This window comes from Peromyscus leucopus, chromosome 5, assembly GCF_004664715.2.
Source record: "Peromyscus leucopus breed LL Stock chromosome 5, UCI_PerLeu_2.1, whole genome shotgun sequence".
In the NCBI taxonomy this organism is placed as follows: Eukaryota; Metazoa; Chordata; class Mammalia; order Rodentia; family Cricetidae; genus Peromyscus; species Peromyscus leucopus.
This window is the reverse complement of record NC_051067.1, coordinates 138,595,838-138,609,193: the sequence shown is the minus strand read 5'-3', so window position 1 is coordinate 138,609,193 and position 13,356 is coordinate 138,595,838. Positions and strand designations below refer to the sequence as shown.

General features: G+C 44.5%; 1 protein-coding gene across 12 annotated transcripts in view; it reads right to left on the bottom strand.

Annotated features, from left to right (window-relative positions):
• Positions 1 to 13,356, bottom strand: part of Dnajc5b (DnaJ heat shock protein family (Hsp40) member C5 beta) — a 163,484-nt gene that overhangs the window by 11,298 nt on the left and 138,830 nt on the right. For all 12 annotated transcript variants that reach the window (XM_037206406.1, XM_028864526.2, XM_037206407.1 and 9 more), the window contains one exon: positions 3,287 to 3,500. In XM_037206406.1, the coding sequence (XP_037062301.1) occupies positions 3,287 to 3,500 (214 nt within the window). The remainder of the gene's footprint in view (positions 1 to 3,286; positions 3,501 to 13,356) is intronic.

Here is a 13,356-nt window from a genome sequence, read left to right as displayed (position 1 = left end):
GTAATGAAGTTTGGCACTTTCTTTTTTCTTAGGCTACTGTGAATACTAAGAGTGAGCAAAGCAAAACGAAAACCAGACCAACCACTGGACAGAACATCTGCTGGTCAAGCCCCACTGACTTGTTCAATGGAAGTCAATCATCACCCCCAAAGCACAGCAGAGTAATGCTCCTTCCCCTGCCACCCCACATCCCGGTTAGTAATCTGATCCTGCATAGCCTCTCCGAAGACCCCTAAGTCCTCACTCGCTTCCCTATGTTGGTCAGGTGGCCTTGCGGATTCCCCTCAGTGTCTCTGGTGTCACTCTAGAAGCCGCCTGTTGGCTGCTCTGTCCCCACGCCTGCCTCCTTTGACTTCACCCTGTGTGGGGCTGCTGAAGTGGACTATGTGAAACCCTGGTTCTCTGAAACTCGTGCATCGGGTGCCTAACTCCCCCAGCACTGGCACAACCCTGTTCCTGCCATACGGCTGGACTCTCTGTGTGGATTTGCTTGCCAGACTGCCCTGCCCATTCTTCAGTTTATACCCACCTGTTGTCTAAGACACCTCAAAAATCACCTTTATGGTACCTTTCCTGATTCCACTGTGAAACAATGACCACCTGTCCTTCATATCCCAGCTGTGTGCTGCATGAACTTAGAGCTCTACTCTGTTCCCGCCTGTCCTTCATGTCCCAGAGGTGTGCCATATGAACTTAGATCTCTACTCTGTTCCCGCCTATCCTTCGTATCCCAGCTGTATGCCATATGAACTTAGATCTCTACTCTGTTCCCGCCTATCCTTCGTATCCCAGCTGTATGCCATATGAACTTAGATCTCTACTCTGTTCCCGCCTATCCTTCGTATCCCAGCTGTATGCCATATGAACTTAGATCTCTACTCTGTTCCCGCCTGTCCTTCATGTCCCAGAGGTGTGCCGTATGAACTTAGATCTCTACTCTGTTCTTGCTGACGGTAGGAACACCGATCGGCTGAAGGGTCCGTCTCCTTATACCAGGCTACAACCAATAGCCAACCTTCAACCCCGTGTGCCTGGTGGATTAGTACCTGATGTGTTGCAGACACCGAGTTCTACTGAATTAATGAATATACAAAATAATAGACAAGCAAATTATTTGTTCCTCCCAGGGAACAGCACCAAGAGTTCCCTGCAAGCACAAATGCCTTGCTCATTAAACAGGAAACACTTTTCTCTTGACTTTCCCAATCTGAAATTCCAAGAAAAATCCCATTTTTTTTATCAACTGAGAAAAATCAAATTTATTATAATACGTAAAGAAGTTCATACATCTTAAATCTTAATGTAGATTTTATATAATCAGTGAGTGGGGGTGGTGCACAGATAAAGATCACATGCGCGCACACGCTCTTCTTCAGCGGCCTAAGAAGAACTCAGTGCTGACACCCCCCCCCCCTTCCCCTCACTCCCCATCTACTCATTCTGGCTCCTGGAATGGGATAGAGCCTGAGGATGGCTTGCAGAGGGGGACCTTTGGTCACATCCACTCATGGTCTCTTTGCTATGTGTGTTGTATGATTTCATCATTTCAGGGAAACTGAAAACCCCCACTTGCCTCCAAGACCTTCCTGTGAGCATCCCCCAGGCATGACCCTCAAGGACCTGTGCCTTTCTTCACCCATACCGACCGCTTTCTTTGTACTCTGCAATTTGCACATTGTTTTCTGAAAATCTCCTTTTCATCCCTATCCTGTTTCTTCCTCCAGGGAAGCTGCCTTTTGTGGGAAACAGCCTTACTTCAGCCCTTACCACATTTACTACACCATTAGATACAAGCAGGTAGCCGGTGTTTTTTAAAATGTGCATCTTGAAGGTACATTGATTCATGCATATGGAGCATACTTAATGCCACTTTGTGAGTACTACGCAACTGAGCTTTGGTACAGCAGAAAAGGAAAGTATACTTCTTTTTAAAGAGCCATGACTAATTGCTTTGCATCATATGTCTTTGCTACTGAGTGGATGAGGCTTATCTATAGGAATTTTAATCAGCTTCTTCACCTTCCTGGACAAGGCAATCCATTCTCATCTTTAGGCAGACAAGGTACAATATTCAATCAGGTAAATGTGTTTGGTTAGTGGGTCTGTAGATTCTTTCCACGGGAATAGTGTCATGCCTGGAAGAAAGGGTCCTAGGTAACCCCTCCAAAGCCCACTTTGTTATATGATTACTAGTCTGCTCTCACTGATGACATGGTCAGAGTCCTTCTTATTCTGCGCTCCCAATCTGCGCTCCAAATCCACTTAGCATCATCTCTTTCTCCCAAGTTCCCCACAGAGAAAGGTCAGTGGGGATCTAGGGAAGTCAGCAGAAGGCAAGTGGAGCTCTGTGTACAGACTGTCTCTCCATGCTTACCTACAAAACCATACTCTCTCGATTATCAAATTCTTCAATATAGGAAGGTGAAATGGAGAAAATGGCAATCAAAATTCTACTCATAATTCATAATTCTGCCTTTTCTGGAGAACAGGGCTTTTAAAAAATTATTACTTACCACAACTTATATGAATGTCAACTGCCCACAAAACACCTTAATGGAACATATGTATGTTCTATATGTAAAATATTACTTTCATCAGAAAGAATATTAAAATTCTTAGAAATATAAAGCCATCGCCATACGTACATATATTAGGGGTCCCGGAGAAAAGAAGATTACTACTAAAATTCTGATTTATTAAGCCTTTATATTGTCTTTTTCTTAACCAGGTATCTATCAATTCCTCTGTCCCTGGCCAATTCCCTGTCCTCTACTACTTAATTCTCCCCTCTCCCTCATCGCCTTCTCGGCTACCTCAAGGCAGGCTCCAGCTGAGCCTGTGACACAGTTACCCTCCTCCTCCTAGGTATTGTCTTTGCTGATGGAGCCTACGCTATAGATAGTAAAGTACATGGCTAAATTTGTCTTATAATAATTTATTAAGTAGTTGTCACACTAATAAATTATTTTGGGTTTCGAGCAATGAGTCAGTTCCTAATTAGTCACCACAGGAGAAGAGAGGAGCAGTCAGAATTAACCTGAAGCTCCAAACTCAAATATAATTAATGTCTAGAAGTCTGTTAAGTCATGTTGGATTTCATAATTAATTGATGGACTGATGAAAAATGGTCCCCAAATAACAGCTTTCAGTGGAAGTGATGTCTCATTTTATTTACAAGAGTTTAATAGAAGGAAGGCTGGTCTTTCTTTGAGATAGGGTCTAAGAGGATGAATAATACTGTGATCTTCTAGGAAATTGTTTTTGAAGAAAGAAAAAGTGATTTTACCTTTGCCCACCAGCTTGACAGCATGAAGTATGTGTTAACGTTTTCATCTCCAAATTGCTCAGCCACATAGAGTCCCAGCGATCCATACTTGTCATAGATGTTTCTCTTTGACACGTCGGTGAGGATTGTGTGGGCATTGTTGATTTCTTTAAACTTCTCAGCAGCAGATGGGTCATCTGGATTCTTGTCTGGATGGTATTTCAGGGCTAATTTTCTTTTAAAATTAAAAGTAAGGAGGAAAAGCATTGGCTGTTTATCAAAAATTACAACGACATTTTACAAGAGGCAGGGTTCATTTGTACATCTCTTATTCACACACATACTCTGGGATGCTAAGTTTCACACTTGCCTAAAAAGTAAGTTCTCATTACATGACGTCATTTGTTCCTAGTGTGCAGAAACAGTCCAATTGTTTCTCCCTCACATCCTCCAAGGAATTCTCACTAGGTAGAAGCTGTGCCTGAAACAGCTTACTACTGGCAAATGAAGGTGATTGTAGTCCACCCCAACACATGGAGGTCTTTATGAATTCTGGTTTACACTAAAATTTCACCTAGAACCTGTAGAGCTACCTACAGTGGCAGAAATACATATTCTTAAAGTGTAAAATAAAAACTATTAAATCTATATTACCATGAACAAATATTTGGGTCCCTTCATAAGTCCCCTGCGTGTCTTTATCACCTTTTATGTTTCTGTTTTGTCTTTTTCTTTTTCTTTTTCTGGGTGCTGTGATCAAGTTCTTTTTTCATACATTTTTATTTTATAATTAACTTAATTTCAGATATCAGCCATGGATTCCCCCGTCCTCCTTCCTCCCAGCTCTCCCCTCCAATCCATCCCCGATTTCCACCTCCTCCACCTTTTATGTTTCTAAACAAACCCATGATTTTTATTGCTTCCATGTACACAATTGACTTCTTTCCACAGAGTTCTTTCCACTTCCAACAGTCTGGGCATATACAATTATGAGTATAAGGCTCTTCCTCTTTCCCATGGGGGTTATAAAGCTGATCCTGAGGATATGGTCTGTGTTCTGTGTTGGGGAATGTCTTGGATTGTTCTTAAATATACTCAGCTATGAAAAGCAACCTGTATAATGGATTTAACAAGTCAGCCATGTGGCATCTTAGCCAGCAACCATTTTTCTCACTCCCCTCAAGAAACAATTCAAATGATTAAAGCCATGTTCAAAATCGAGCCTCCACCTTCTTTCCCCACTAAAAAGTCAATTATGTGACCCCCAGCTAAAGTTCCACATGACTGTTCTCCCCCGCATGCCCATCCCGGGTGTGCACAGGTGCCAAGCACTGCTGGGTATGGTATTGAGTCAGACACAATGGTTTGTCTTAGTGCTTTCCTAAAAGCCCAAAAGCAGAACAGAAGAGTGCCACATATTAAAACCAACCTGTAAACTAAGCCAAAAAATCACAGTATTTTAGGCATTAGAATTTGCTGATTAAGAAGTGGATGGAAGTCTATGCAAGCTAAGGATCAAGGATGCTGAAGAAGTACCAAAATACTTGGAAATGTAAACTGAGGTCTATAATCCATTCTAACCCTCATCTCAGAATAAAGAAAGAGAATAGACTAATCAGGGTTTATTAGTTTAAGTTTCATTGACCAAACTGTTTTTTGTTTGTTTGTTTTGCATTATTTTGTTTTTTGCTTTCAGAGATGTTTGGAGTAACATTAATTTCTTACAGCTGAAACTACTGGTGTCATGGTCTTTAAATTCAGAATTGATAAGAAGTCTTTACTCCTAGCCCCAAATGCTTACCTTGTCATTTTTAAACTTTTTCAGTGTTTACTGTATGCCATCATTTGTGAGCTTGGTTTAAATATTCTCACAACAAGCATGAGAACGGGATTACAGTGGCCCCATTTCACGCACGAGAATACATAGATGCTAAAAAGTGAAGTATCCTGCCCATTATCACACAGCTAAAGGTCACATCTAGGCTTGAAACACAGGCAATTTGACTCTTAGGCCATACGTTCTTAAATTCTGCTCTATTGTGTCTTAAAATAAAAAAAAAAAAATTGGCTTTAGTCTGTGTGACATGAGAGCCCACCAGAATATTCTGCGATCATCAATATACCCAACTCTGTCTTCAGAAGGCTTGTGCAATCTGAAAGCTGGCCAAGGCAAAAGTGGGCAGTTGCTTCTAGGGCCTTTTCTAGTGCTCTAGGCAGAAGCTTGGTGGTGGTGGAGGACAGAACAAAGCGTGGTGTGTTCCTGATATACTTTGAGTGACAGCTGATGAGTTGGATGTGAGGATGAAAGAAAGATGGGGATGATAGCAAAGTTTGGCCCGAGCAAACAGAGTTGGGAATTACTGGTAATTAGATAGCAAGGGACTTTTTTTGTAGTGAGAAAGTTTTGATGTGGTCTAAAAGTTCTATTTTGGACATTTGAGATGCCTATTAAAATTCTAAGTGGATCTAGAGAGCTGTAAATCCAGAGTTCAGAAGGAAGATACTGTAAGAGACACACATTGGGAATTTCTTGGTAGGCAGCTGATGTTTACAATCATGAAACTTTGCAATAGAGTCCAAAGAAAGCAGTCCATGAAGTTCAAAGACAGGATTGAAGAAAAACTGGCCATGTAGAGTGGGCACACTTACAATCCCAGGACCAAAGAGGTCAAGGCAGGAGGCTCTTGAGTTCAAAGCCAATCTGTCTCAGAAATCAAAAACATTTTAAAACGTACAATAAAAAGCAAGGATCAATGAAACAGAAGGAAAAATCTGGACAGTGCACAGTCTTAGGATCCAAGGGAAGAGCATTTCAAAGACAAGCAATCTCTGAGAAGGCTGATGCATGGAGGCTGTGAAAGCCAGGGACTCAGAACTGACCACTGGGTGATTTAGTAACTTGATATTCTCGTGATGTACACACACACACTGTTGGTTATTTGGCGGCGCTCTTACCCTGCGAGGAAATGTCATGAAACATGACAGAATCCACTAATAAGAGTTTTATTAAGATAAGGGAGAGAGACAGATGTGGACAGGCCTGTGGAAAAGACACGTGAGTAAAGATGGAGCTGGGAATACGGCACCGGCTTATAAAGGTTGGGCCGCGCCTGCGCACACAGGTCCATGTGGCTATTCCACACATGTGTGTAGATCACATGGTTGCGCTGCGTGCTTTACGCAACCACGCAAAGCCACAGGGTCCTGGTCATGAGAGATGTTTTGACCCGGAAATGGTAAGGCCGAAGTGCCTAGGTCTGTGCAGCATGTGAAACTATGCCCAACCGTGGGGGCGTGTTGTGAATCCATATCACACACACACACACACACACACACACACACACACACACACACACACGCACACACGCACACATGCATGCACTAGAGGGGGGGGTCTAAAAGAGAGAAAGGTTTAAAAAAAAGTAGGAAATAGGAAAATGGAAGGTAACAACCAAAACTGACAGTGTTTATTAACAGTAAATTAACAGTACTTAGGATTATAGGTGATTCTTTGCTTTATTTTTGCTTATTATAAATATGTTTTTGTCAAAGCATCTTGAAGCTCTGGTGGCAACTCTGTTCTTTTGGGACATCTGGAAATTCAGGTTTTGCTGCCTTAAATGACCTGTCACTGAGCCAGAGGGAATTAGAGAAGTTTAAAGAAATGTCCTCGGAATAAATACAGTGTTCACTGTCTCAGCCCCTCAAGTGGATTCTTCAAGCACATGTATCTTTATGGCATAACACTCCTGGAATTCTCACCATGCATAGCGTTTCTCCGGGTTAGATCTCAAGACACCACGTGCCATCCAATCAAATGGAAGGGCTACGACCTCTGCCTGGAAGGAAAAATGGTTCTGATAGGCCTTGCCGTGTTTCCAGGCTTCAGTGGGACACTACACACTCTACCCAGACTCTGGCAGAAGCCTGGCTTCCTGTCATTTTTTACCCTGTTGGATCTCCGTCAGCTCGCGAGGGCAGATGCACTCAATCCATTTATCACACCCCTCTAACAATGGTGCTGGCTGATTTGGAGGGCTGGAACGCCTCCATTTGTAGCAAGGCCGAGTCCTGGCTGTCAGTGGTGTTTTGACTCTTCTTGGCAGACGCTCTTGGCTCTGAGATTCCTTGGCACAGATGGTAAAGCAGGGCCAGATGCCAGAATCTTACAACTGCTTCAGCAGGTGAAGCCACTGAGTGTCCCACCTTCTTGGGGATTATCTCGAGCCAGCAAACATGGAGTGGACCCAAGGGGTGAGGAAGCTTGGACAACATTGAAATAGAACAATCGCCTGTTTGTGCTAAAGGTATTTCTAGTTTTACATGTACGAATGGTATGGTATTCAACTAGAATGCGAGACTTCATCTCCAAACCTTTGTGTGCTTTCCAAAAGTGTCCCCTAAGGGAGATAAACTGGTCATGGCTCACACTCTCGGGTCAGACCTACTTCCTACTCTCCCCAACCTCCAGTCTTCTGGGGCAGATCCTGATGGGTTCACCCAGCTCTCCCTCCATGGGTTGGAATGTCAGAGGAGAACTTTGTGGGTGTCCTCAGCCACATTCCACTGTGCATGGCTGTGTCTCCAGATGCCTTTCTCCTGCTCAATACATGCCCCCCCCCCTTCCTCAGATTCTTTCTGTGGCTACCATTTCAAAGATACCTTAATTTCCTTTGGACCATGAAACTTGTGTCCCTTCCCATCTCTCAGAAATCTACCTGCACGCTGCTGAAAAGAAGATGGAGCCATGGATTTCTTCCTGTATTCTAAAACTACCCCCATGGCAGAGCCGACTAGCTAGAGTCAGTACCAAGCGGGCTTTTTGTTCCTTTTAATTTTGACATTAAAAAAATCTTGTTGGGTTTTTGTTTATTTTTATTCTTTTTGTGTTACAGGAGTTTATTTGTTTAGTTTTTTGAGACAGAGAAAATGTTGCATGTTGGAGGGTAGAACACAAACATGAAGTTAGGTGAGGAGGATTGGGAGAGGGGAAAACTGACCAAACTATAGTGTATGAAAAAAAATTAATTAGAAAAATATAGTCCCACTGGGCAGTGGTGTGGTGGCACCCAGCACTCAGGAGGCAGAGCCAGGCAGATCTCTGTGAGTTCGAGGCCAGCCTGGTCTACAGAGCAAGAGCCAGGACAGGAACCAAAACTACACAGAGAAACCCTGTCTCACCCCCCCCCCCCAAAAAAAAAGTTCTGCTCTGGAGTTGCAGAGTATATGACAGGTAAGTATGAGTTCCTGGGTCAGCATCCAACACAGGGACCAAGAGCTCTGGCCAGTCTGGGTCTTACATTTTGGTATAAATGTGACAGCATTAGCCTGTAAATTTATTCACACATATTCACAAAACTTGCAGAGACTTTCCGTGCAAATTCTCAATCTTGTCTTTCATCTTTTTAATCATATTTGCTTTGAAATCTGCATCTGATAATTCTAACATTTGAAATTCCCATAGTTCTATTGCCTTACTTCTAACTCCACTGTCTTGGCTTTCATAATCTCTGTGTGATAATATTAATTAGTCTAATTAATATTAATATTCCCAGTAGCAATTTGATGATCAAGACGTAATCTCACATCACAGGGCAATTCATTTCCTACTTTTAGAAGTCTGGGGGATCATCTGAACCCAATATAATGAACCAAGATTTTCTTCATTACACAGGTATCTAAAAGTTTAGTGGTAGCCCAGAGATGTTCTTTCAATTACCCACGCCCAACAGCCTACAGCTTAAGGCTTAATGCTATTAAACAATAGCATTTTATTTATTTGCTTACAATATTGTAGTCAGAGAGAAAGAGGTGGGAACAGTTTTTCTCAGCACTACTTGCCTTTTCTGGGGAAGTTCAGCTGAGTACCCTCTCCCATGTGGTTTCCCCATAGGATAAAAGAGGATGTTCTGGAGAAGTCAGATTTCTTAAACAGTGCTCACATAAAGCCAGATTGCAAAACAGAGGCGGGTGGGTTGTTTCCGGATTATTTATTTGTTTTTAGATAGGCTCTCATCTCCCAGGCTGACCTTGAACTCAATAGGTAGTCAAGGATGGCCTTGAACTCCTGATCTCCCTGCCTCCACCTCCCAAGTTCTGAGATTATAAACCTGTACCACCATCACTTCTGACACATTATTGAAAAGGACTCAGAACCCCAGCCCTGATTCAAGAGGTCACCACAGGGCCACCCTTGTTGAGGTCTGCCAGTGGTGTTCCAGCCACAGATGATTGGCTTCTGGTGCTCTTGGCCCTGAGTTGTGGTATTCTAGGGTCACAATTCAACGTCAGAATTCCCATCTTTGGGCCATTTATACAGTTTTCTCCCTTCCTGTGGAGTTGTCTGAAGCCTGCTCAGCCATGCAGCCTCTCTCCCTTCAGACTGTGGAGTGGTCAGTAGCTCTCTTCACTGCCGATTGCTCTTGAGAGCTTATTTCCTCTCAGTTTTCCCTGTCTCTCTCTGGCAAGAGAACTAGTAGGGATTTCTTAGTCAGTGATGGCCAGGAACTTCCGGATTATCCTCTTCCAACTCTTTGCTAATCTCACCAGCTTCCTAGCCTGTGCAACAAATGAGCTTGCCTGTCGGCCCCAGGCTCTTCCTTCCCTGCAGCTGAGACCCATTAGCTCAAAGCCTGCCAAAGCCAAAGGCAAATTTTTTACACATCCGATTATTTTAAAAATAGCCCAAACAAGCAGTTTTTTAGTCACTTGGAACCTTCCTATTTTACACATCCCACAAGAACTCATTGGCATCTGCTGGCCATTGACACCGCAGGGCTGTCTCAGCCCTGAGCCGCAAGACCCTGGGAAGTTCTCTGAGCAGACTCTGCTGTGGACTGAGTGGTATTGCTTTTGCTGATCCTCTCTGCTCTTGGGGTTCCCTAGCCCTTCAGTATGGTGCCTCCTGGCTGTCAGCATGTGAACCTCGTGCAGGAGGGACTGTTTCCGGTGCAACCTTGTCCAAGTACCAAGCGGTCCGCTGCATTTGCGGCCTACCGTGATCATCCCTTCCCTTGTTTGGTTCTCAGACTCCCAGAACCCTGTACAACTACATTACATGCCGCTCCCTGGTCAGCGGCCCTTGACACAAGACGATTTAATTCCGGGGGCTGCTGAGAGGAGATTGGAATGAGAATGCCGTGGTGTTCAAGGAAGCAGGCTCCATGGGGCCGGAAGAGTATAAGGACACCAAAAGGACAAAATAGAAAGGCCAGGACATCATTTGGCTTCGCATCGCAGACACAGATGCCGACCCTGCCCCTGCTGTGTGATGATTTCTGGAGCACCTGCTACCATGATGCATGACTCAATTGTTTTCAGCACCAGGAAGCCGCGGGGGCAGGCGAAAGGCCACACTACACCGCCCTGCGATTCCCCACAGCTGCAGACGCAATAGCTGAGCAGTCCACTCCACCATGGTTGAAGAAGTTGTCCTAGTTTTGTGGGATCCACAGTCACATTTGCGATTCAGACTATTGAGCGGGAGACAAGGACAGAGAGGAGCCAGAGACGATTGCGTCTGAGACTTGATCTCTTTGTGCCCAGTAGAACCGCATCAAGAGTCAAGTGCTGCCCTCTAGTGGCAGTTGCGATGGTAGGCCACTGTACTGGAGATGTTCGTGAATTTGACTTCAATATTTTTTTTTTAAAAAAATTGAGTGTTTTAAAAACACACCAACACTTAGGCTTTCCAAAAGCCCAAATGCCTATTGGTGGCACTGTGTTTCAGCCTCCTGTTTGCTGCCATGCTCTTGTATGGCTTTCCCGGACCTAGAGAAAATGAAACCCTGATAAAATGGAACCCACTAGAGTGTCTGCGTTAGCATATTGATAAATATGTCCCAACTCCCTAGGCGTCTTTCTATGCTGGTTGTACGAATGCTGATCTGAGAAAGAGACCCTGAACTTCAGACACCACTATGATCTTGGTATGCTGCATATAATGTCTCCTGCCTCAGCTTGCAGAGAGTCAGAAGGCTGTGCATATTTATCCACCTCTGTATATGGAGCAAGCCCCCAGCAACAATTTCTGGGCCTCTAACTTCACCGTTTTCTAGAGGGAAAAGACATTCTTTTCTCAGGTCAGCCACCTCTACTGAACTGTGACTGTTGAGAAACGGAAGCACTAGGCTGGAGGGGAAATGGCTGGTCATACCTCCTCAGCCTGGTACCGTGTCTCCTGCTTCCGGCTGGAGCTCCCACCACTGCTCCTAGTGAGAGCACCCAGCAGGCCAAGACTGCCTCTCCCCTCTGAATCAAGCTGCAGGGACCACGAACTGCACATAGCTCCCTGCAGGTCCTAATAACACCTGCAGCTGGCCTAGCTGGCAGCGCTGGAAACCTGTCAGTCTCTCCTCTTCAAAGCCCTTCCGTGTAAAAACACGCAGCATCGTCCTCTCATGCATCTTTGTGTCAAGCTCTCATTTAAAACTGTTTTTTCCCTAAACTCCCTTTCAAAACCTAACAGGACCTTTTCTCACACACTGGAGGTCTTGTTGAAATAATTTCTGAACATCAGAGGCATACACTTGAACCTTCCTCAAATCCTACCAAATTCCTCAAATGATTTCCTGTCATACCCCCAAGAAGATGACTGTGGCTGCCACTCCTATTTCCAGGGTTCGCAGCATTGTTGGACAAGATTTTACAACCCTGTGAACAACCAACAAAAAAATTTACACTTCCTCCCTTTGCTGGTCTCCCATGAGGCCTGCCTGGCAACGTTCAAGTTCAGTAAACTCCTTTTCATGACCTCAAGAAAGATGTCCACGCCTCTATTCCCAATTCCCTCACCCTCTCTCTCTGACTTGGGAAGGATAAAAAGATTACCAGAAAGAAGCAATCCACACTCTTCTGCCTCTACATTTCTGAGTTAAGCACACCACTGTCTCCCCGATCCTCCCACGGTGCCCCCCCTCTGCTCATCTGAGTGGATCCTAAAGCATCTTAGACTCCCACTTCCAACTCTCATGTTTTCAGTAATGTCTCTGCCAGTCCCTTCTCCTCAGTAATAAAACTTGCCTAGGTCACGTTTTAAGGTCAAGGCACTAGTCACACTTTCCTAGGTCATGTTTTAAATTTTAAGCAAGTGTACAGTGCCAATCTGTAGCCCAAGAGTTCCCCCTTTTTTCTTTGTATTTGGAGATATGGTTTCACTAAGTTACTGAAGTTAGCCTTGAACTCACTATGTATCCCAGGCTGGCCTTGAACTCATGGTCTTCCTACTTCAGTTTTCCTGTGATTACAGACCCCTGCTGTCAGGCCTGGCTTCCTCATCTTTCCCTTTGTTTATAAATGTTCTTCTCTTCCCCTGTACCGGAACACTTCTTCAAAGCACAGTTTACACAGAAGGTCACTCTTCAATGCTCATTCCCTCTGCAGCCCACTGTAACCTGGTTTCTATTTTCAGTTCTCTCCCCAGCGTACTCCCCCTTCTATGACACTCGGGATGAGAACCCACAGGCTTATTTTTATCCCTCTGACTCTTGACCTTTTTGCTGTGTTTGATGGCCGCTCCTTTCTTCCCTAGGCTTCCTGGATGTCTTTTCAGTTCTTTTCTGGTCCTGGCTTGAGCGGCTAGGATGGGGAAAGGCTGGCAGGCACAAGGTGTTTGAGGAGCTCTTGCAGCCAAGTTTGACAAAATCGGTGTTTCGTACCAAGCGGCCAGCGCACTGCAAGTGAGTGAAGTAAGGAGGAGGACAGGCCATCAGATAACCCAGACGACAGCAGCCGTGACTGGAGAGTGGACAGAACCCAGAAAGTTTGCACTCGTTACCCCTAAACCAGATGAGGGCTGTCTGTCATAAGGGACCAAGGATAGATGGGCAACCTTTTGTCACTGTGGTTTTCTGTGCCCATCATTTCTCCTTGGCCCGGACAGTTTTCAGCATCCATTGCTAAGAACCATGTGTGAAGGAGTGTTGTTCAGGAGACTCACACATGCTGGCCCTGGTCCTTGGGTGTCTGGTTCCGAAGGTCTGGAGTTTCTCATGGTTGCAAAGTCACCCAGCTGATTCAGCTGGGCACTGAAGTCAGCGAACCACAGGTTTTATAGTTTTGCTGTTATCTTATTGGAAATTTAGTTTGTGGTA